This window comes from Stegostoma tigrinum, chromosome 15, assembly GCF_030684315.1.
Source record: "Stegostoma tigrinum isolate sSteTig4 chromosome 15, sSteTig4.hap1, whole genome shotgun sequence".
NCBI lineage: Eukaryota > Metazoa > Chordata > Chondrichthyes > Orectolobiformes > Stegostomatidae > Stegostoma > Stegostoma tigrinum.
Genome location: NC_081368.1, coordinates 39,103,146 through 39,128,713, shown reverse-complemented (window position 1 = coordinate 39,128,713; position 25,568 = coordinate 39,103,146). Strand labels below are relative to the sequence as shown.

Here is a 25,568-nt window from a genome sequence, read left to right as displayed (position 1 = left end):
CATAATTGTTAACATGCAATAATCAAAGTCTTTTGGATAACACGCTATTTTCACTGGTCTACCAACTGGTTTTCCCCTACCAGATTGAAGCATAAAAGTCCAGTAGATCCAGGAAAGAGAATGGTGGCAGCAAATCAAGAATATAGCCCATGGTGGTGGGGATTCACTTTTTAACATGTTGGCAAGTGGTGGACTCCACTTAGATGCTTCCAACATGTTGGCAGAGTTGGGCGTCTGAAGATTTCTGCGGATATAGCTTCAGGAAGGCTGCTCATATAGACAGTTAATGGTTTGAAGAGTTGAACATCAGCAAATCTTATCAAAAAGAAACCTGTGGCAAAATTCTTGCGAGAAACTTCTGGGATACTGAATAGCCTGGACAGTGTGGATTTTGGGAAGATGTTTCTATTGGTAGGAAAGACTAGGACCCGAGAGCACAGCCTAAGAGCAAAGAGAAGACTTTTTAAAACAGAGATAAGGAGTAACCTCTTCAGCCAGAGAGTGATGAATCTATGGAATTTACTCCCACAGAAGGCTGTGGAGGCCAGGTCACTGAGAACATTTAAGACTGAGATAGATAGGTTCTTGATTATCAAGGGGATCAAGGGTTAAAGGGAGAAAGCGGGAGAATGGGGTTGAGGAACATATCAGTCATGATTGAATGGCGGAGCAGACTCGATGGGCTTCATGGCCTGATGTCTACTCCTCTGTCTTATGGTCTTATTCACGAGGTAGTATCTATGTATAGAATGCATAGTAACGAGCATTTCAGACCTGGTAAGAGATAAGCATCAGCAGAAATTCCATGGGCCTGGAGTATTTGTCATACTAAAGCTATTACAGATTGTATCAGCTGCTAATGCTCAGGAACAGCACTCCAAAATCAAGGTTCAGCTAGAGAGCGAACAGACATCAGAGGTTCGATGAAATCTCTGGTTGGTAATGGGAGAATTTCAAAAAAAGTGTGGTCAACAGGCTGTGAAAGCTAGAAATAAATAAAGTAGGTATGGTTCCAATCAAACATCGCTATCATATTAAGAAAGCATCATGAGGCATGGTCATAGGGAGGGAAATAAAAGCCATAGAAGCAATTTAAAATGAGGTTATTGACCAGGGAAAACTTCAAAGCCAGAATTAAAGTGATAAGGGACAACTTAAGGAGCTAAGCAAAGACTAATGGAAGGAAGAAGTTAAAGAGAACATTAAGGTTGCAGAAAAATGTGAGATTCATTAGTTAAACCATTGTAGAGTTAGGAATTATTTACTTAAATTGTACACAGCAGGGATCATCTGGTAAAAATAATTAAAAGAATGGTATTCATTTTATATGTCTGTGAAGAGTGGTAATTTAGTAAAACCTATGGGAAAACCGGTATTATTGTTAAAGGTATAGTCAGTAGTACTCATTCAGTAAAGCCATGAAGGAAACAGGAATTGTTTATTTCAGTCCTGATTAGCAGGATTCATCTGTGAAAAATACACAATTCTTTTATTCTCATTGTAGAGGCAGGAATCCTGTTTTTTGAACTCAAAAGCATAGGAAAAGCTTGCAGCACAACAGAACACAGAAGAACATAAGAACTAGGAGCAGGAGTAGGCCATCTGACTCCTCGAGCCTGCCCCACCATTTAATAAGATCATGGCTGATCTTTCTGAGACTCAGCTCCACTTACCTGCCCACTCACAACCCTTAATTCCTTTACTGTTCAAAAATTTCTCTCGCTTTGCCTTAAAAACATTCAGTGAGGTAGCTTCAACCGCTTCACTGGGCAGGGAATTCCACAGATTCACAACCCTTTGGGTGAAGAAGTTCCTCCTGACCTCAGTCATAAAACATAGAACATTACAGCACAGTACAGGCCCTTCAGCCCTCGATGTTGTCCCAACCTGTCATACCGATCTCCAGCCCATCTAACCTACACTATTCCATGTACGTCCATATGCTTATCCAATGATGACTTAAATGTACCTAAAGTTGGCAAATCTATGACCGTCTTACTGGTATGAATACTGTCTTACCGTCTTACATCTGCTTCCCCTTATTTTGAGGTGATACCCTCTAGTCCTAGTTTCACCTGCTGGTGGAAACAACCTCCCTGTCTCCCCCTTATCTATCATAATCTTATATGGCTCCATAAGATCTCCCCTCATTCTTCTGAATACCAATAAGTATAATCCCAGTCTACTCAGTCTCTCCTCATAATCCAACCCTCTCAACTCTGGAATCAATCAAGTGAATCTCCTCTGCACCCCCTCCAGTGCGAGTATATCTCTTCTCAAGTAAGGAGACCAAAACTGCACACAGTATTCCAGGTGAGGCCTCACCAGGACCCTACACAGCTGCAGCATAGCCTCCCTGTTTTTAAACTCCATCCCTCTAGCAACGGCAGACAAAATTCCATTTGCCTTTTTAATTACCTGCTGCATCTGCAATCCCAACTTCAGTGATTCATGCACAAGGACACACAAGTCGCTCAGCACAGCAGCATGCTGCAATTTTTTTTACCAGTTAAAACATAGTCCATTTTGCTGTTGTTCCTACTAAAATGGATGACCTCACACTTATCAACATTGTATTCCATCTGCCAGATCTTTGCCCACTCACTTTGGCTGTCTATATCCCTCTGCAGGCTTTCAGTGTCTTTTGCACACTTTGCTCTACCACTCACCTTAGTGCCATCTGCAAATTTTGACACACCACACTTAGTCCCCAACTCCAAGTAGTCTATTTAAATTGTAGACAGTTGCAGTCAAACACTGATCCCTGAAGCACACGACTAGCCACTGACTGCCAATCAGAAAAATACCCATTTACCCCTACTCTTTGTATTCTATTCCTCTATCCATGCCAATACATTACCTGTAATGCCGTGCAACTTTATCTTATGTAGCAGCCTTTGGTGTGGCACCTTGTCAAATGCCTTCTGCAAATCCAGATACACCACATCTACAGGTTCCCCATTGTCCACCATGCAAGTAATGTCCTCAAAGAATTCCACCAAATTAGTTGAACATGACCTACACTTCATGAACCCATGCTGGGTATTCCCAATGGGACAATTTATACCCAGATGTCTTCTTATTTTTTCCTTAATGATAGATTCTTGCGTTTTCCCCCACTACTGAAGTTAAGCTAACTGGCCTATAGTTACCTGCTTTTTGTCTACTTCCTTTTTTAAACGGTGACATCACATTGGCTGTTTTCCAATCTGCGGGAACCACCCCAAGGTCCAGAGAATTTTGGTAAATAATTACTAGTGCATTTGCTATTTCCCCCATCACCTCTTTCAGTAGTAGTACACTTTAGTCCACAGTAGCAACATTCTGATACTGCGGTATTCAAAGACTTTAAAGGAATAAATATAAATAATCACATTAGGAAAAAATAGGAGTTGAAATAATATTGCCAGGCATGGGTCAAAATTGAACACAGAGTTGGGCATCTTAGAGAAAACAGTTTTTAAGATAATGAATTTCTTCCAAGGTAGATATTGGCAATGAAACTGAAAAAGTAAATACTCTTTGGTCTGACACAAATCTGGGTGGGATGGTAAGCTGTGAGGAAGATGCAGAAATGCTTCAATGTAATTTGGACAAGCTGAGTGAATGGGCAAATGCACAGCAGACACAGAATAATATGGATAAATGTGAGGTTATCCAGTTCATGAGCAAAAATGGGAAGGCAGTTATTATCTAAATGGCTAAACACTGAGAGAGGAGAATATGCAACAATGCCTGGGTGTTCGTGTACACTAGTCACTGAAGGTAAACGCGGAGGTGCAGCATGTGGTCAAGAGGATAAATGGAATATTCACCTTCAAAGCAACAAGATTTGATTATAGGAGCAGGAACGTCTTACTGCAATTATACAGGGCCTTAGTGAGGCCACACCTGGAGTACCTTATGCAGTTTTGGTCTCCTTATCTAACGAACAATGTTCTTGATATAGGGACAGCGAAGTAAAGGTTTACTATATTGATTCAGGTTTGGCAGACTGATCTCTGAGGTGAGGTTCAATTTGCTAGGATTATATTTACTGACATTCAGAAGAATGGTGGTGGTGCTGGGGGATCTCATAGAAACCTATAAAATTCTAACAGAATTAGACATGGCAGATGCAACAAGGACATTCTCTGATGGTGGGGGGTAGTCCAGAACTAGGGATCACAGTCTAATGACATAAGGCAGACGATTTAGAAATGAGAAGTGGAGAAAATTCTTCGTGCAAAGAGTGGTGAGCCTGTGGAATTTGCAACAACAGAGAGCATCCAAGGCCAAAATATTGTAGAATTTCAGGAAGGAGTTAGATATAGCAATTTGTACCAAAGCGATCAAAAGATATGGGGGGAGAAAGGGGTCCATTGGATGATCAGCCATGATCATAATGAATGGCAGAGTAGACTCAAAGAGCCAAACAGTGCGCTCTTATTTTCTGTTCGTATGCAAACAATTGAAAGAAGAGTTGGTGATGTTATAGTTCACTAATATAAGAAAGAGGCAACATATGAAGTTCTGAACGCTTTTACAATTATTTTAACACCAGAACAAATAAAATACTTGAAAGAGCAATATTTAATAGAAGAGTTCATTATCCAAGTAAATCCATAGGTATTCTCATCACTGTCCTTTACAGATAGTGAGAAAAGGTGACTATGGAGAACTTTGTCAGATTTATAGCAGTCAAAAAACTGCATTCGTAATAGACCACTCAAAAGGAAAATAAAGAGTTTGAGGGAGATGCTGCATGAGAGAATATGGATCTGAAAGAGTTAATACTAAGAACTGTCGTAAGCAACACTTGCTGTGATGATATTATCTTGATTTAGGTCCATGAACAGATCAGGATTTGAAGGACCAAGGCATACCATCCAGCTCTTCCTCTTATTTTATGTAACAAATTTTATATATCAGTGTGACTAGTACATAGTTGCTATCCTGTAATAAAGAATTTTGTTCAAAACAAGTGCCTCATCTCATTAGATTCTGAAAGGTTTTCCTCGATCACACTAGACTGTGCAAGTCCTGTAGATTGCTATCAAAAGAAGAAAATGAGGTTGCAAATCAACCAGATAGCTCATACAATGATGAACAGCATTGAGGATTCATCTTTCAACACTACCCATTTAAGGGGCTTGTGCAATTTACAGGCAGTCGCTGATTCATCAAAGTCAGGCCTACCTAAATCTAGAATCTCAATACCTAAATAGCCTTTCTCCTTTTCAAACGTCAAGTTGAACTCAGCAATATAATCATTATGAACGAAATTTTCACTACCATTCACACACACACACACACACACACACACACCAAACTATGGGGTGAATGTTATAGTCAGTCAATATGGCATTTTATAAATTTCTACTTTAGAATCGATAAAACCTTTAGTTCTCTCAGGGCTGTGAGTTGAAAAGAATGCGATTTACGTATTCATTTGAATCAGTTAAAACCTTCTAACTGATTAAAGATTAAACAGCATCTTAGGTTTTATTTTAATACATCCTCATCAGTGGTGTGACCTTTTGATCTCTTATTTATAAATTCTGTGTCTGATACCACCTCTCTCACTAACACCTGAAGAAGGAGCGAGGCTTTGAAAACTTGTGTTTTCAAATAAACCTGTTGGACTATAACCTGGTGTCATGTGATTTCTGACATTGTCCATGCCAGTCCAACATCAGCACTTCCATATCACAGTTACCCACAGTTTAACTTTTTCAATAAGGGAGGTTATATATCTCCATGATAATTATCTTTGGCCTTTACCATCAATATATTCCTCAGCCATTGACCTTACTCTCTCCTAGACTACAGTCTGAGCCATATTCGAAAGATACAGTAAAGATAAGGAATAATGATAGCTCTGATTTTATTAAAGTATGGACTCCTGCTGGGTCTGAGTGATCAGTAAATCTTCCACTTATCTATTCTTACCAAAATATATTCGCCTGTTTCACTTGAGTTCAAAGAAAAGAAAAAAATTAACTTTGACTCAACAAATTGGGTTCTATCTCTGGTCTGTTTCTGATAGCTGACAGTGAAACTGTTGATTTCTATGATCACTGTCAGCAATGTTGTTCTATACAATTCACTTGTAGGTAATGGCCAATCATTTCTGTTTCATAATTCTATACAAATGTGATGCATTTTAACAGTTTTCAGAGGAAGTGAATTAGAATTAAATAACAGAGGGGAGGCAATGAAACCTTCCTGTGATTACAGCTCAGACCATATGCTTCATTTTAGGCTTCTATTATAACAAATCATTTTGTAATGATTTTAATCAGAGACTGTGCAGAAACATTGTGCTTTGACGTTTCCATGCTTTTCCACTAATGCTCACAGCTTGTCAACACATAAAGAAGCAAGCCATTTGAAAAGCACAGATCTCGAGATCAATACTGCTTCTACTCCTGTGAAGAAAATTAAAAGAATAAATAACAACAAGAAAGTGACTGAAGAACATTTAACCATTTCAGAATTTTTAGCACAACAGACCATTTGGCAGCATGACTCTACAATTTAGCTGTGGTATTTCTGCTGGTGCAAGCTGTGTTTTCCAGAAACAGTATTCATTTCTGCCAATCCGTGCTGTTCTAACACTGCCATAATTTTATGGATCAGCTCATTTAAAAATCTTGGCCATTCAGTTGTCACATTCTACGTGAAAAATGGAAGGATTCTACTTTTCAAACTTCTAGCACAGATTTTAGAAAGGAAAGTATGGGTGAAAGGAATGGCGACAGGTAGAGGAGCAGCAGGTAGGTTGGAAATGCTCTTCAGTAGTTGGACTGAGTGCAATATTTGTAATTTTGTGCAATTTTTATCGAAAAAGGATCAGGTTCTCTAAGGAATAGTGGTTTCACACAGATTGCCACTCTGCTCCTTTCTCCACCATCAAAGAGCTCTGCATTTCTGACAGAGGTTTTTGATTAGAGCTCCTTCAGAAGTGCAGAGCCATACTTCCACCCTGAAAGGTTCTTCTTAGCACAGAATGGTCACTGGAAGGCAAACCAGGCCCCTTTTCCATAACAGCCAGTTACTGCTTTCTGAAATTTAAAGATCTGGAATCACTGACAGCAACTCTTACAGCCCCTGTGAAATGGAAAGTAAATAGCCTCTGAAATGCTCTTGAAGCCACTAGATTTACCTGCCTGTAAAGCATATAAGACAACACTTTTCACTGCAACTTGGTATACATGAAAATAATAAATCAAAACTAATCAAAATATGGAGAGATAGTAGGAACTGCCGATGCTGGGTAATCTGAGGTAACAAGGTGACGAGCTGGATGAACACAGCAGGCCAAGCAGCATCAGAGGAGCAGGAAAGCTGACGTTATGGGTCGAGACCCGTCTTCAGAAATAGGGGAGGGGAAGGGGATTCTGAAATAAATAGGGGGAGAGGGGTAGGCGGATAGAAGATGGATAAAGGAGAAGATAAATGGATAGGAGACAGACAGGTCAAAGAGGTGGGGATGGAGCCAGCAAAGGTGAATGTAGATGGGGAGTTAGGGAGGGGATAGGTCGTTCCAGGGAGGACGGACAGGTCAAGGAGGCGAGATGAGGTTAGTGGGTAGGAGATGGCGGTGGGGCTTGAGGTGGGAGGAATGGTTAGGGAGGCGGGGATGAGCTGGGCTGGTTTTGGGATGCAGTCGGGGGAGGGGAGATTTTGAAGCTTGTGAAGTCCACACTGATACCATTGGGCTGCAGGGTTCCCAAGAAAAATATGAGATGCTGTTCCTGCAGCTTTTGGGTGGCATCATTGTGACACTGCAGGAGGCCCAGGATGGACATATTGTCCAAGGAGTGGGAGGGGGAGTTAAAATGGTTCGCGACTGGGAGGTGCAGTTGTTTAGCGCGAACCGCGCGTAAGTGTTTCACAAAGCAGTCCCCAAGCCTCTGCTTGGTTTCCCCGATGTAGAGGAGGCCACAGCAAGAACAGCGGATGCAGTATACCACATTAGCAGATGCGTAAGTGAACATCTGTTTGATTAGAAGGTTTTCTTAGGGCCTGGGATGGGTGCGAGGGATGGAGGTATAGGGGCAAGGACAGCACTTCCTGCGGTTGCAAGGAAAAGTGCCGGGTGTGGTTGGGCTAGTGGAGAGTGTGGAGCTTGGGGACTGCTTTGTGGAACACCTTCACTTGGTTCGCAACAAACAAATCCCCCTCCCACTCCTTGGATGACGTGTCCATCCTAGGCTTCCTGAAGCGCCACAACGTTGCCACCCAAAAGCTGCAGGAACAGCCTCTCATATTTCGCTTGGGAACCCTGCCAGCCAATAGTATGAATATGGACTTCACAAGCTTCAAAATCTCCCCTCTCCCAACTGCATCCCAAAGCCAGCCTAGTTAGTCCCAGCCTCCCTAACCTGTCCTTCCTCCCACCTATCCCCTCCTCCCACCTCAAGCCCCACCCCCATCTCCTACCCACTAACTTCATCCCGCCCCCTTGACCTGTCTGTCTACCCTGGACTGACCTATCCCCTCCCTAACTCCCCACCTACACTCACCTTTACTGGCACCAACCCCATCTCTTTGACCTGTCTGTTTCCTCTACACCTATCTTCTCCTTTATCCATCTTCTATTCAGCTGCCCCTCTCTCCCTATTTATTTCAGAACCCCATTACCCTCCCCCATTTCTGAAGAAGGGTCGCAACCCGAAACATCAGCTTTCCTGCTCCTTTGATGCCGCTAGGCCTGCAGTGTTCATCCAGGTCCACACCGTGTTATCTCAAAATATGGCTAGTCCAGTTCAGTTTCTGATCAACAGTAACCCCCAGGATGTTGATAGTGAGGGATTCGGCAATGGCAGTGCCATTGAATCCAGGGCTCATGGTTAGATTCTCTCTTATTGGAGTCAGCTATTGTCTGGCATTGTGTGGCCCTTATGTTACTCATCTCATCAGCACACGGTCTTGGTGAATTTGGACATAGGCTGTTTCAATACCAGAGGGTTCACAAACAGTGCTGAACATTATTAAATCAGGAACAAACATCCATGTTTTTGGTCATGGATGAAGCCGATGAAGATATGAGGGCTAGGACTAGATCCTGAGGAATTCCTGTAGTGAGGTCCTGGAATTGAGTCAGTGGGCCTTCAGCAACTATAACCATTTTCCTTTGAGTTAGTTAAATCTCCAATTAGCACACAGTTTTCCTCCTGATACCTATTGATGCGAGCTTTTCTAGAGCTCCTCAACTAAAGGTCAAGAGCAGTTACTCTCATCTCACCTGTGAAAATCAGCTTTTTTGACCATGCTTGGAGCAAGTCTGTAATGAAGTCGGGAGCTGAGGTCCTGGTGAAATTCACAGAGCATCAGTAAGCAGGTTATTGCTGTTCGATAGCACTGTTGATGACGCTTTCCATCACTTTATTGATATTTGGGAGTAGACTGATGGGGTGATGAGAAGAAAAGAAAGGTTATCACAGTGGGGGCGGGGGGGGGGGTGCAGGAGATTAGACAGCCATGGCTGACAAAGGACGTAGGGAAATATATCAAAGAAAAAGAGACAGTCTATAAAGTGGCCAAGAACGCTGGGAAATCAGAAGATTGGGAAGGCTACAAAAACAAACAGAGGAAAACAAAGAGAAAAATAAGGAAGGAGACGATTGAATATGAAGGTAAGCTAGCCAGTAATATTAGAAATGATAGTAAAAGTTTCTTTCGATGCATAAGAAACAAATGAGAGCAAAAGTAGACATTGGGCCACTTAATTGATGCTGGAAGGCTAGTGATGGGATGTAAGGAAATAGCGGAAGAACGTAATAAGTACTTTGCGTCAGTCTTCACAGTGGAAGACATGAGTAGTATCCCAACAATTAAGGAGAGTCGGGGGCAGCATTGAATATGGTAAACATTACAAAAGAGAAAGTGCTAGAAAAGCTAAAAGGTCTAAAAATTGATAAATCTCCTGGCCCCGATGGGCTACATCCTTGAGTCCGGAATGGCAATTGGTAACAAGTGGCATCCCACAGTGTTCAGTGTTAGGGCCGCAGCTGTTCACTTTATATATTAATGATCTGGATGAAGGGGCTGGGGGCATTCTGGCAAAGTTTGCTGATGATACAAAGACAGGTGGACAGGCAGGTAGTACTGAGGAGGTGGAGAGGGTGCAGAAAGATTTAGACAGTTTCGGAGAGTGGTCCAGGAAATGGATGATGAAATTCAACGTGAGCAAATGCGAGGTTTTGCACTTTGGGAAAAAGAATGCAGGCATGGACTATTTTCTAAATGGTGAGAAAATTCGTAAAGCAGAAGTACAAAGGGATCTGGGAGTGTTGGTCCAGGATTCTCTAAAGGTTAACTTGCAGGTAGAGTCCGTGGTTAAGAAAGCGAATGTAATGTTGTCATTTATCTCAAGAGGGTTGGAATATAAAAGCAGTGATGTACTTCTGAGGCTTTATAAAGCTCTATTTAGGCCCCATTTAGAATACTGTGTCCAATTTTGGACCCCATACCTCAGGAAGGACATACTGGCGCTGGAGCGCATTCAGCGGAGATTCACACGGAGGATCCCTGGAATGGTAGGCCTAACATATGATAGGCTGAGGATCCTGGGATTGTACTCATTAGAGTTTAGAAGGTTGAGGGGAGATCTAATAGAAACTTACAATATAATGTATGGCTTAGAAAGGGTGGATGCTGGGAGGTTGTTTCTGTTAGGCGGGGAGACTAGGACCCGTGGGCACAGCCTTAGAATTAGAGGGGGTAAATTTAGAATGGAAATGAGGAGACGTTTCTTCAGCCAGAGAGTGATGGGCCTCTGGAATTCATTACCAGGGAGTGCAGTGGAGGTCAGGACGTTAAATGTCTTCAAGGCAGAGATTGATGCATTCTTGATCTCGCAAGGAATTAAGGGCTACGGGAGAGTGCGGGTAAGTGGAGTTGAAATGCCCATCAGCCATGATTAAATGGCGGAGTGGACTTGATGGGCCGAATGGCCTTACTTCCATTCCTATGTCTTATGGTCTTATGGTGATAACGATGCTAAAAACCTCTAGAGAAAGCTAAGATGGATCATCTACCTGGCATTTCTGGCTATAGATTGATGCACTGATGCATTAGGCTCTCTCATCACTTGGAGGATATTTAAGGAACCTTCTTCTTCAAAGAGTTATAGAACTGTCCATCACCAATGTGGCAGAACTGCAGAGCTTAGATATGGTCCACTATCTGTGGTACTATTTAGCTATATCACTTGCTGCTTATGCTGTCTGATGTACAAATAGTACTTCACTGTAGTTACAAGAAGTAGATATCTCATTTTAGATATGCCTGGTGTTGCTCTGGATATGCACTCCTGCACTCTTCATTGTACTAGGGTTAATTCCCAGGCTTGGTGGTAATGGTACCACAGGGGATATGTCAGGCCACAAGGTTGCAGATTGTTGGAGTATAATTTTGATACTGCTGATGCCTCACAGCATTTCAAGAATGCCCAGTCTTGTAACAGTTTGTAATTTATCCCATTTTGCACCATGGTGATGTCACACAGCACAGTGGAAGGTATCTTTAATGTGAAGATGGAACTTCATCGCCATAAAGACTATCGGTTAGAATCAACAGTGTCACATGCTAATGCATCTGCTGTAGCTTAGTGAAGATGAAGTCAAGTCTTTCTTTCCTTTTGTTCATTCCTTCATCACCAGGCATAGGCCAAGTTGAACAGCCATGTCCTTTAGAACAGCAGTGGTGAATATTGAAGATTTCCCCATGCAGCATACATTCTGCTCCCCTGTCACCTTCAGTGCTTGTTCCAAGTGGTGTTCAACACAGAGGAGCAGTGATTTGTCAGCCAGGTTGGGCAGAACCAATAAGAAGTTTCCTCACTCATGTTTTCTCAATTGACAATGGCAAATGACAATCAACACTCATTTAATTTCAGAATTTTTTGGTTTTCAACTTTAAATTCCATAGTTTGCCATGGTTGGCTTTGAACCAAGACCCCTGAGCATTACTTGGGTCTCCACATTACAATTCTAGTGAAATCACCACTGTACCATTGCCACCCTCTGTATTCCATCGAGAACAAACTAACATATAGCAATCTGGAAGGATGGGCAACACATGGTAATGTAGCTTCCTCTGGCATTGTGGGTTCAGTAATGCTTCCACTTAGCTAATTGTAATTCCAAAATAGATATGCTATTTCACTCCAGAGTTCAAGAAAACATTTGTCTTCAACTCTACCAACAGTGCCCTGTTACTTGCTTCCTTCTACAAGTTAATACTATGAATATTACTAATAGATACTACTAATCTCTAATGTCTGTGATGAGAAACACTGGGGAAGGAACCAACAGAGTTTAGTTTAGATGGTGAAATGGAAGGGTATTTGCTCATTGGTTTCACCATGGCTTTGTAATGCTTTTCCTATTTCATTCTGAATGAGCTACATCAAGCATTCTTCATAATATTCTTCTTATGTATGTGAATTGCAAACTTTATTCTAAACTCTCTTCCATCTTCATCACATTCCCCAGGCCCCAGAGGTACCTTACCTTTCTATAATTTTGGAACATGACCTGTCATGTTCCCTCAGTGTACACCAACTCAGACTGTGTAACTCAGAAGGAAACAGACTGAATGCTATGTGTGTCCCAGGTGTGTAGATTCAGTGGGTAGTGTTAAGATATTATTGATTAAATGACCTTTATATAATGCTCCTCAGCTCAAGGTGGTCAGTACAAATAATAGAAGGATCTTAAGGAAAACTACATAATCTTCAACATTGCAGACCACACCACAAAACATGCCCCAACCACACTTTTGGAAAATGCTGCAATTGACTAACTCATGGGAAGGCAAGAACTGAAACTTGGCTTATCATGCTTTGAGAAAAATCAAGCTAAGATGCCCAAAAGAAAGCCAGAGGTGGCCCAGCTGCAGAAGTTCCCAAAAGCACCGACAACAAGATGTTCTGTGAATGTCCAAGTCAATCTTGCATTGAACTCATCAGATATAGAGAGGATCCACAGATTCGACAAAATGGCTTACAGCCTGGACAAACTCAAACAACGAGAAGCCTATCACCAAAGTTTATCCAAGTTTCCATGAGTCAACTCAAATTAAAGAATAAAGTCTCCAAATGCTGCAGGAATCTCAAACCAAAATAGAAAATGTGGAAAACACTTGATAAGCCAAATAGCATCCACAAATAATAGGAAATGTTAATGTTTCAGGACAGCCCACCTTCAACTGCTGCATGAACAGCGGAATGTTAACATGGTTTTCTGTTTTTGTTTGAGACTATGAAAAATTGTCTAGCTTTGATTCCTCAGAGACGTTGAGATATTCGAGAATGTGCCTTTCTAGGAGCATTAATTATTCACAAAGGCACTGTTAAATTTCCTGACATCCAACACATCCTTGCTAATGTGCAAAATATTTTTACAGTCCTACGGTAAGCAAAGACACTGAACAAAGTGAACCTGTAAAGGATAAATGCAATAACACATCAAACCTTGGATGTCACATAATCAAATAGCAGGTCATCAACCTTCTGGGAATATATCCAACTGAGAGCTGGCAACCTTAACTGAGGTGGCTCAAATTTGATTTCCAGGGCTAGGCATTCAGGATTATATTGTTCTGTGTATTCCTCAGCTGTTTTGACCACTTAATCTTTTCAAATTCCTGAATATCTTCACATTCAAGGTAATCAATACAGATTTCTGGTAAATTCTCTCTGCTGGCCGTGCAGAAGGTACAGTGAAGGTTTAACAGAATGTTAGGTGTATTTAATCAACCTGATCAGACATGTTATACAACGTATTAGGGCAAATGGGATTTATACCAGACCAAATGATCCCTAATTTCTGTCTATATACTCTATCTATTCGTTAATATTCTGATTACTTCAACCAAATCACCCCTTAGCCTTCTCAATACCAGAGAGTCAAACCTAAGATGGTTATTTCTTCTTATAACTGAGACTTAAGAGTCCAGGTATCTCTCTGGTAAGAATTGAGGATCTTGTGATGCAGTGGTAGTGACAGTGGAAGTGACAGTGGAAGACCTGGGTTCAAGTCCCACCTGCTCCAGAGCTCTGTTATAACATTTTTAATTAACTTGTTCTGGTGTATCTGCCACGTAGAGAAAAGTTATTTCCAATCAGTTGTGAGTTTCTAGAACCAGGGCACATAGCCTAAAAAATAGAGGCAGATCCTTTCAGGAATAAAATCAATAAATATTCCAACTTGCAAAAGTTATTGGAGGGTTGGAGCTTTCTTCTGTAAAGTTGGATGATGGGTTAATTGTTCATTGCAAATCTGCGATTAAGAGAATATTATTAACCAGAAGTAATAAGACATATGTGACGAAGCCAACTACATGGAGTTGGGTTGCAGATTCACTCTGAGTCATTGTCCCTTTCTCTGCAACTTCTGGCTTTTTGTATTACCTAACTTTAGTTTTCTTTCGAAAGTGATTGCGTCTTTTGCTAGACAACTGTCTAAACAACTATCACACCTGCCTCTATTGGCATAGTCTTCATCTTCTTCACCAGGACTTTATGCTGACCTGGCCCTGACTTATTTCAGCTCTAAAAGTTGCTCTGCTTCTGCTGAAGGATCTAAACTCACTTCCCATGACCATTGACTCTATTCTTCCCTATCATCCTTCAGAAGTCTTTGATTACCTTTCACTGGATTCTTTGATTCTCTTGAAGTTCTAGCTCCTGGACTTCTGTGGCCCATGCTGTTCCTTCAATCAACTGCATTGATACTGAATTTCCTTCTTGTTCTCTAATAACTGCAGAGTAATTCACTATTCTTGAGCAAAGCTCCTACCATCAGTCATGTCTTTGTGGATATTTGCATTGACACTTGGTGGATGGTGATGATATTTTACTCCTTATAAAGCCTCTGAAGCTGACAAAATTTCCCAACAGCTAAGAGATCTCCTGCTTATTTGCCGTACTCCTCTGCTAATCCTAATGCCATCAACTCCTTTAAGCATCTCATATTTTTCCAAACCTCTCAACCTTTGTTTAAAAGTCTTTTCTAATACCACCAACCATCAGTTCCCATCTCCTTCCCTTCCAAGGTTTACTGAGTCTTCCCCTTGAAATCACATTCTAATACTACTGGAAGTAATAGGGTGTGGAAAAGATTAATTTGTCCGTCATCCTACCTTCTGAATGATGAGACAGTGTGAGAAGGCTGACGCATGAGCCCCCAATTCCAGATCCAAAAACCGTAATCCGTAGGGGATCCCCTCCAAAGAATGCAATGTTCTCACTAATCCAGCGTAAGGCCTGGATCTGATCCAATAGCCCATAATTGCCTTTTGCAGCTTGATCCCCAGTGCTTAAGAAGCCTGCAACAAACAGAAAGCATTGTATTAATAAAGGACAGCACTGGGGACAAACTTTTCAATGTGCTTAACTCACTCTTCTGTACAAATTGCAGTTGAGGTTACAGTAATTTCTGAATATAAGAAAAAGTATGGCTTTTACAATGATACAATGCATACAATGTCAATGGCCCTTGTCCATTGTCAACAGATATCAATACAAAACAATTTCTCTATATAACAGTGCTAAACTTGTGAACGTACATCTAGAATGAAAGCTTCACATGACTCCAAAGAGGAGTGACACTGCCTTCTTTAAAGAATTTCTTCTGCTTCGCCCTGATGTCATGTCAAAGAATGATCCAGATTTAGAGACTAGTTATGTTTTACTGAATGAATGAAATCACTTTACACTGATATTGCAGTTGGAGAGTCAATTCAGTTTTCAAACATTTGTAGCTAAATTCATGTCTGTTATTCTGGATCGTCTGCAAAGAACAATGCAGGATAGGCTCGCTATCAAGTAAAATATCAGAAGCTTAACCATGGCAATTTTTGATGACACAAGGAAAAATTACAGATGTTTTGCAAGCAAGTCTGTTTTTTGGTTCAGTCCCCTCACCCAATTCAACTCACATCAGCAAAAGAGACAGCAGGCAGCATGATCAATCAAAGTTGTTGCTATAGCTTTCGTGATGTATATTCTTTGACAGGATTGGACAGTGTCAGCATGGACTTACTACAGAGAAACCATGCATGACAAATTTAGTAAAGTTCTTCAAATATGTAACAAGTAGAGGAGATAAGGAGGAGCTGGTGGAGGAATGGCAGCCAGCGACCAGTGGGGTAACACAGGAATTATAAGTATTCACAATATGTATCAATGATTTAGATGAGGCAACTAATTATAATATCTCTTCGCAGGTGACACGAAGGGGGTTGGAGGGTATAATGTAAGGAGGATGGACAGATGCTTCAATGCAATTTGGACAAGTTGAGTGAGTGAGTAATTGCATGGTAGATGCAGTAAATTGTGGATAAATGTGATGTTAATCACTTTAGTGTCACAAACAGGAAGGCAGTTTATTATCTGAATGGGGATAGATTGGGAAAGGGAGAGGCAAAAAGAGTTCTGGTAGTCCTTGTACAACAGTTGCTGAAAGCATGCAACAGCCAATGAAGAAGGCAAATGCTATTTTGGCCTGCAGAGAGAGAGCATTCGAATACAGGAGGATGGATGTCTTACTGTAATTATACAGAGCCATGATAAGGCCACACCTGGAGAATTATGTGCAGTTTTGGTCTCCCTATCTGAGGAAAGATGTTCTGCTATTGAGTGGGGCAAACAAACTTTGCCAGATGATTCCTGGGACAGTAGGATTGATATACAGGGAGACATTGGGTCTGTTAGAACTATATTCACTGGGGTTTAGCAAAATGAGGAGGGGATCTCTTAGAAACCAAAAAAATGTTAAAAGAGTTGGACACTGTAGATGCTGGAAAAATGTTCTCAATGACCAGTCAGTCCAGAACCAGGAGTCACAGTCTGAGGGTGAAAGGGGTAGGCTTTTTAGAACATTGATAAGGAGAAACTTCTTCACACAGACTGTGGTGGGCTTGTGACATTTGCTACCACAGAAAACTGTTAAGGCCAAATGTCATAAAAAATGTAGATACAGTTCTTAGGAATAAGGGATTAATAAGGGACAAAGCAGGATCAGTGTCTCGAACTGGATGACCAGCCATTATCACATTGAAAGGCGAAACTAGGATGTAAGGCTGAATGGCCTATCCTGTTTCTATATTCAATGATTCTATGTTTCAGTGTGATTTGGATAAGTTGAGTGAGTGTGCAAATGCATGACAGATGAAGTGTAATATGGATAAATGTGAACTTAGTAAAAGCAGGAAGGCAATTATCGGAGCAGTAATAGATTGGGAAAGGGAGATTCAGTGAGATCTGCTGTCCCTGTGCGCCAGTCACTAAAAGTAAACATGCAGGTGCAGCAGGCATTGAAGAAGGTAAACTATATGCTGGTCTTCATAGTGTGAGGATTTGAGTACAGGAGCAGGTATGTCTTGCTGCAGTTGTTCAGGGCCTTGTTGAGTCAACATCTGGAGTATTATCTGAAGTTTTGGTCTGCTTATCTGAGGAGGGGTGTTCTGGCTGTGAAGGGAGTGCAACAAATGTTTATCAAATTGATTTCTGAAATAGTAAGACTGATGCATGAAGACAGACTGGATTGGTTAGGAGTGTGTTTACTGGAATTTAGAAGAATGAGGGGGCCATTCAGAGTAACCTATAAAATTCTAACAGGACTAGACAGGGTAAATACGTAAAGGATGTTCCCAGAATTAGGGTCACAGCCTAAAAATATGGGGAAGGCCATTTAGGCCTGAGATGGTGAGAAATCCCCTCACCCAGCAAGGGGTGTGCCTTTGGAATCCTTTGCCCCAGAAAGCAGTTAATGCCAAATAACTATGATTTCAAGGAGTTGGACATAGCACTTTAGGCTAAAGGGATCAAAGGAAGTGGGGGAAAAGCTGCAAGAGGCCATTGAGTTGGATGGTAAGCCACGATCATCTTGAAGAGTAGAGCATGCTCAAAAGATTTGTGGTGAGAGGCTGGTAGAACCATCTCCAATAAGAGAATCTAACCGTCATCTTTGCTGAATCTCCCATTATCAACATCTGAGAGTTACCATCGGTCATAAGCTGAATTGGAATAGCCATTTAAATACCATAGCAACAAAAGTAGATCACAGTCTTGAAATCCTGCAGTGAGTAAGTCACCTCCTGATCAGTGTCCCCACTAATCATTTTGTTCTTCAGCACAAACCTCCAAGGCCCATCTGCAGAATCGTCTTCCAGAAACATAAGCTGATGTTCTGATTGGTGTCAGTACACCAGTCACCAGGTGCAGACCCTCGGAGGGCTGTTCGTGCATGTAGCTCAGGTGGATGGTGCTCCTGACTCCCTAAACCTGTCCACCATCTACACTGCATTAGTCAGGAGCGTCATGGAATTTTCCTACTTTCCTGGATGAGTGCTGCTCCAACAAACCCTGAGAAACGTGACACCCTCCAGGACATAACAGCCCACTTGATTGGCACCACAAGGATAGCTGTTAAATGGAAACACCCTCACCTGCAAATTCCCCTCCAAGCCAATGGTCATTCTGACTTGTAAATGTATTACTGTTCCTTCACTGTGTCAAGATCATGGAACTCCCTCCCTAATGGCATTCTGGATCTACCTACACCAATTGGACAAAAATGAATAAAGACGGTAGCTCACCATCACCTTTTCAAGGGCAATAGATGGTGGTCCAACAGTGAAGCCTACATCCCATGAAAGAATAAAAATAGCTGCATTGTTTCATTGTGTGCTACTGGATCTTCTTAGTTTCCGTAAAAAATTATAGTAACACAATAATCATATTTCATTTGTATAAGTCTCTGATTTGCTGTAAACATAGTTTTGTCAGATATATTACTGTATCTATTCTGTGTAGTTGGGTCTATTTCTGTGCACAGGACATTGTAGAATTCTTGAGTGCATAAGACACTGCATATTTCTAACTGTGTCCGAGATCGGGAGGCCAAAACCTTATGAAAATTATGGCATCATTGGAATATGATGCTATGCCTTTATTCCTTGTCAAAACAAGAATATTAAATGGAAGCATTTCAGGTACAGAAGCTTCATTGAAATGAGAGTCACCTTCATTATCAAAGGCTCTGGAGAAATATTTCTAGTCAGTCTCTTTTCAATTAGATATCATTTAAGGATTACTTTGTAGAAACTGTAGATCAGAGCTGGTGCAAGGAAAGTACCAGATAGAAGACTAATTAGCAATTAGAGCTCATGACAGTCCATTAAGACTTACAATGACATTGTGGTCCACCTCATCTTGCATGTTTCAAAATACAGCTCAAGAACAATGTTCACATTCCCAAGTATTACTGTGTTTTTTGAACTGGTTTTACTGTCTGGGAATATCAGAAAGATTGGTTGATTTCTATTCTGGAAAGTGAAGAATATGTGACAACTTAGATGTCAGAGTTTATTTGGTTACTTGGTTTTTCAAGTTCTATAAATTGAAAATATATAGCTCTACATTGTTAGCTTCTTTCTCTGGATACAGGATGATGTCTCCCTTTTCATATTCCCCTTTTCTGATGTGTTCTCCTACTGATGCACTGATTTAGGGGCATTTCTGTTCTGACCTAATCAGGTTTAGCAGGGAAATCTGAGACATAATGGAATGAGGGAACAGGTGAAGGCTATACATTATATAAGAAATTATTGAGGGAGATCTGGCTGAATTAATTTGGGGAGCAAGTAATCAGTGATGTTAGATTTTGTGATTTATGAACTAAATATAAAGCTCTGACTATAAAATTATATAACTGGACCCTGCCTTACCAGCATTTTAACCTTTGGTACTTAAAATTGGTCGCAGAAGATGATTAAATAATTGTAAGTGAAGGAATGAGAGCTAAGCATTATTTTAACCAAAGAATAACTTGAGGAAAAGTTCAGAAAAAATGCTGGATCTAAATGGAAAATCTTGAGGTATGTTTCTCCACCCCTGTTTTCTGAAAATGAACCTAATGGCCTCTGGCAGAATAATGTAGCCATGTGGACCACGACTACTGCTTTACCAATGAGGGCACAAAGAAGTGCCTTGGTACCTTCAGGACGAAACAACAGCAGAAAGAGAAAGCTTTTCTCAGATTGCAGCCTGACAATTTGAATGTACGTGCATTCACGGATATAATTCACCATAAAGATCATTTACTAATTGCTTACAAAGAATGGTCAGATGTTGCAAATTTAAAAAGAGTGGAAATCATTTCATAGAAGATTATATGACGGAATCCAATAGTTTGTACACAAAATTGCAGAAATTTCAGCTGATAATACCTCAATATGTGTATTTAAACTATTAGTCGTGCAGAAGTAGCAAGTACAAAGAGACTTTTTATTTTTGACATGAGTTCGGCTTGTAAAAAAAGACATAAACTGATATAACAAATATCAAAAGTATTAAAAATCCCTTGCAAAGTATTCCTTTCCAGCAGTGTTCATGGTATTAAAAAGGACAATTGGTCAGGCAACTCAAAAAAAGGGCATGATATTAGCAGACTGACCAGATTGTCTAGATGGAAGCTGCAGGAGACAGCATGAAAGATTAACTTTAACTGCAAGAAATGAGGACATAAAATGTTTTTGACAATTTTGAGATGCAAAGAGAATTTGAGACTTGCAATAAAAGATGGAACACACAAATGGCCCGGTGTTGTCAAACAATGTTTTCAGTGTGATTCAAAGTACTATTGAGCCATTAACTGTCCTAAATGAATCTCTGAAACTAAACACAAGTTGGTTCAAAGAGACTGAATTAGTCTCATGAATCTCCAGGGCAGTATAAATACATTTGTTGCAGAATCTTTCAATCCTGCATTAGTAGACAACAGATGCACATGTACAGATGTGTAGACTAAACTGCATGAAATATTGTCTTAATTTTCTGAATGAGAAGGAGTGAAACAGATTTAAGGAATATGAGTGTTCCAGATTTGGGGTTGATAATACATTAGACACTTTAAAAAGAGATAACAAGGTATAGAGCTGGATGAACACAGCAGGCCAGGCAGCATCAAAGGAGCAGGAAAGCTGATGTTTCGGGTCGAGACCTTCTTCAGAAATGAGGGAGGGGAAGGGGACTCTGAAGTAAATGAAGGGGGGAGGTGATGATGGAAGGTGGATAGTGGAGCAGATAGGTGGAGGCAAGGCAGACACTACCTTGGTAGTGGGGTCAGATTGCAGGTGGCGGAAGGCACCCTCAACTGCATCTCTCGCATTTCCCCTGACTCATCCCTCACACCCCTCCCTGCAATAACAACAAAGACAGAATTCCTCTCATCCTCACTTATCACCACACCAACCTCTGGATTCAACGGATCATCCTCCCGCACTTCCGCCACTTGCAATCTGACTCCACTACCAAGGACATTTTTCCCTCCTCACACTTATCTGCCTTCCGGAGAGACCACTCTTTCCGTGACTCCCTCATCTGCTCCACACTCCTCACTAGCCCCAACAACCCCTGACACTTTTCCCTGCAACCGCAGGAAGTGTTACACCTGCCCCTAAACCTGCCCCCTCACGTCCATCCCAGACCCCAAGAAAACCTTCCACATTAAACAGATGATCACCTGCATATCTGCTAATGTGGTATATTGTGTCCGCTATTCCCGATGTGGCCTCCTCTACATTGGGGGAACCAAGCAGAAGCTTGGAGACCACTTTGTGGAACACCTACTCTTGGTGTGTGACAAACGACAACACTTCTCAGTTCTGAATCACTTCAACTCCCCCTCCCACTCCTTGGATGACATGTCCATCCTAAGCCTCCTCCAGTACCACAATGACGCCTCCTGAAGGTTGCAGGAACAGCATCTCATATTTCGCTTGGGAACCCTGCAGCCCAACGTTCTCAATGTGGACTTCACGAGCTTCAAAATCTCCCCACCTCATCCCAAAACTAGCGCAGATCATCCCCGCCTCCTTGACCTGTCTGTCTTTTGTCCCACCTATCTGTTCCTCCCACCTCACTGAAAAACCCCCACCCCCACTTCCTACCTACTAGCCTTATCCCTGCCTCCTTGGCCTGTCCGTCTTCTCTCCCCCATCCCCTATCTGCTCCTTTATCCACCTTCCATCATCACCTCCCCACTCTCTGTTTATTTCAGATTCCCCTTCCCCTTCACCATTTCTGAAGAAGGGTCCAGACCCGAAATGTCAGCTTTCTTGCTCCTTTGATGCTGCCTGGCCTGCTGTATTCATCCAGCTCTACACCCTGTTATCTCAAGCTCTAGGATGAGTAGTTCCTACCAATTCTGAGAAACTTTAAAAAGTCTGTTTGTTCCTTGTAAAACAGTTGGAATCATATTAACATAGATGAAGCGCCCAGTGAAATACTGTTAATTTTAAGTAGGACATTGATGAAGAAACTATGGATAGAACAGGATATAGAAAACAACAAAACTACTGTGTTTGAAAAAACTGAAAATTTGCAGTTTACATAACTGGGGCACTATTATATTCATTTAATGGAGTATAATCTCTCCAGTAAAGAAATTAAAGAACCGTTATTGATATCTAAAACACTGTTATTACATTGCAGTAATGACAACCCAGTTTCCAAACACCATTCCTTTAAGGAAAGGTGCATCTATGGCAGTAGAGAAAAAAAAACTCAGTTTTCTACTCATTATGGACTACCAACTGAAGTACATCTTAATGTCTACATTTTTTCAAGACATAATAAGTCAACTGGACATAAATCAATTGAATTCAACTTCCTACCATCTGTAATCATAGGGAGCTTTGAAGGGTTACAGTCAGACTCTGAAAACAACAAGTAAGGCATATTGTCATGCATATCCACAGACTGGGGGAAAAAAAGGATACATTTCTTATTATTTACTGCCTGGGATTCTTTAAACGTCTATTTACTAAAAAGCTACACGCACATATTTCCAGAGGGACAATCAGATCATGCAAATTAGCACAGGGACATTTAAAAACTTCATAGGCAAATATGAAAGAATGGGCAAAGAGACTACAACTAGAATATTTCAAATGGGAGACACTACAAGGTGAACTTTTGATAGCAAGATTCAGAGGTTCATGCAAGGTCAATAGAGTAGTTAGTAATGTAACTTATCTGGTAGATACTCTCGATCACAGGAAGAAGAATCAGCTTTGTCACATAAACATGTTGAAATGATATAATTGTGGAGAAGAAGACAAGAAAGAGCAAGGATATTAGCTGGTAAGAGTTTTGGAAAATGACAGTTTCAGTAAGAAATGGAGACCGTTCACAAATTGAGCCTTCTGCAATTCTGCTAACTAGTTCTGAAATACTGGGATAAAATATTTTCATAGTTAAAGAAGAAAACAGGGATATCTAACAGGGTTGTTTAGGTAATTCAAGGAAATCTGTTGTGATACACCAGGATGTGTTTTGTTAGCCAGGCATGATGATGAGGCGGAGAAATCAATATCAACAAAACAACATCTGTATTGGTCAAGTCTGGAAAGAGCAAGCTTGGGTTGGAATAAAGATTCGATATATGGCAGAATATCATGTGCTCAAAGTGGTTGGAATTCAACAACGGTGTTAATTCCTCAAGTTGAAGGGGTGACAAGATTACACTTAGATTACAGAAAATTAAATGCAGTAACAAAAAGAAGATTTGATATTCTTTTGTATCCAATTCCTCAGTAGGTGATTGTATTCAAAGGGTTTGCAGTGCTTAATTCCTGTCTAAGTTTGACCTAGTAACTACTATTAACATCAAAATATGAAGAGATATCACCTTTGTTACATCAAATAGCTTACAATGATATTGAGTCAGGAAATTTGGGTTTTTAAAAGCCCCAGCTGCTTTTTGAAGACTTATGAATAAAGTTGTAGTTGAAATGCCCAACTGTGTAATTTATCTAGTGTTAGTCACAGTATCATCTGGGAAGAATAGTTAGCTAGTTTATTAATAAAACTTATAAAGAGAATTTGCGAAATTGACAATAACTTACAGAAGGAATATCATAGGGAAAGGTAAAGTGTTGATTGTGAAAATGAAGACTCTGTTCAAAGTCTCCATTTCCAAAACTAAACAAGAACGTAAGAGATTTCCAGGAAAATGTGGGTTTTATCAGAAATTTCTATCTAACTTCAATACAATAGCCATACTTTTAACAGGTATATTTTGAAAATAAGCAAAGTGATCTGGTCAATACAGTGCTAAGCAGCCTTTGAGGCACTGAAAGCAATCCTAGAAAATGAACTAGCATTAGTTGTCCCTTACTTTAAGAAACCTTTTGAAATGGCAATTTATGTCAGGGACTTGGGGATAAGTGCAGTTTTGGTGCAAGATGAAGAATCAGAAATAGACATGCCAGTGGCTTTTCCTTCCCCAAAAGAAATTAAATAATTATCATGTCAAGCACTCCACATGGGAAAAGAAGGTTTTGTGATTATTATTGACATTTTGAAATTATGAAGTCTCTATCCATCTCTGTTGCAAAGAAACAACAAAATATAATCTTCTGAAAATAATCTGCTACATTTTGTGCAGAAATTGTTGGTTCAAAATTCAAGATTGTCCTGATGGAGCTTATTATTTTATGAATTTAAAGCAAAAAATGTACACATTTCTGGAAGTGACAACGTAATGGTCTACCGTTGCTGACATGCTATTAAGAATATAGTTGTGCTGGAAAAGTTTGAGAAATTGGGTGGAAAAATACAACAAAATTGTTGAAATCCTGCATAAGGAATGAGTTAGGATAAATTTTTGTGTAATTTTCTGGAGTTGTTTTTGTATGTGTGTAATGTTTATGTAGTGACAAAACACTTTTAAAAATGGTGTTTAATTTCTTTAAAAGTGGAGGCATGTAAGGAATAACATAATTGCTACTTTTTGCGCTATAAATTGAAATGCAAGTTGGATATTGCTACATAGCTGAAATACCAGGAACGTCAAGATGCTTGCAAAGTCAAGTTGTACACATTTTTGGCCGTACATGCCAGTGTTGTTCTTGGAGTAGTTTGTTACAAAAGAACAGTCAGAGACGTCCAGACCTGGCAAACTGTAAACATCTCTCTCCTCTTCTCTCAACGCATGTAAAAAGATAGAAAAATAGTTTAAAAGAACATAGCAAAGACATGGGTCCACCAGATGAGCTATCACAGTGACTAAAAACCATTGCTTTACAGCCAACAGTACTGAAATCAAAAGAAATTGTGAGAGACATTATAAACCACACACGTAATCTGAGCTTCTGATCTTTAGACTACTGATCCCTCTCAATATCTTTCTTCCATCCATAGAATGTCAAACAAGGTATTTTTTGTCCAGCTTAATTGTGAATTAGTGCATATTTATTTTGGATTTTTAAGGTGGCTGTGTCTCAAATTACACAGTAGTAGAGTAGTAATATTTCCTCTGTCATTTGTTAAAGCTAAAAGTGTGTTGCACTAATTATTTTCCATTAATGATGACATACCGATCAACCTAGTGGTCCAATTTGGACTTTATATTATTTTCTTATGGCTAGTGGAACAGTGGGGCATGATGATCAATACATGCTTGCTAATTACGCCTTGACACAAATCACAGTTTGTTGGATGAAGGATAAAGGTGAGGCCATCAGTCCCGAATGTCAACAACCAAAAGTGAGTGCTAAACATAAAA

At 40.5% G+C, this 25,568-nt stretch overlaps 1 protein-coding gene across 6 annotated transcripts in view; it reads right to left on the bottom strand.

The window, feature by feature from the left end:
- The window catches only part of nlgn3a (neuroligin 3a), a 291,438-nt gene that overhangs the window by 75,612 nt on the left and 190,258 nt on the right, over nucleotides 1–25,568 (bottom strand). For all 6 annotated transcript variants that reach the window (XM_048544695.2, XM_048544697.2, XM_048544696.2 and 3 more), the window contains one exon: nucleotides 15,136–15,321. In XM_048544695.2, coding sequence (XP_048400652.1) covers nucleotides 15,136–15,321 — 186 coding nt within the window. The remainder of the gene's footprint in view (nucleotides 1–15,135; nucleotides 15,322–25,568) is intronic.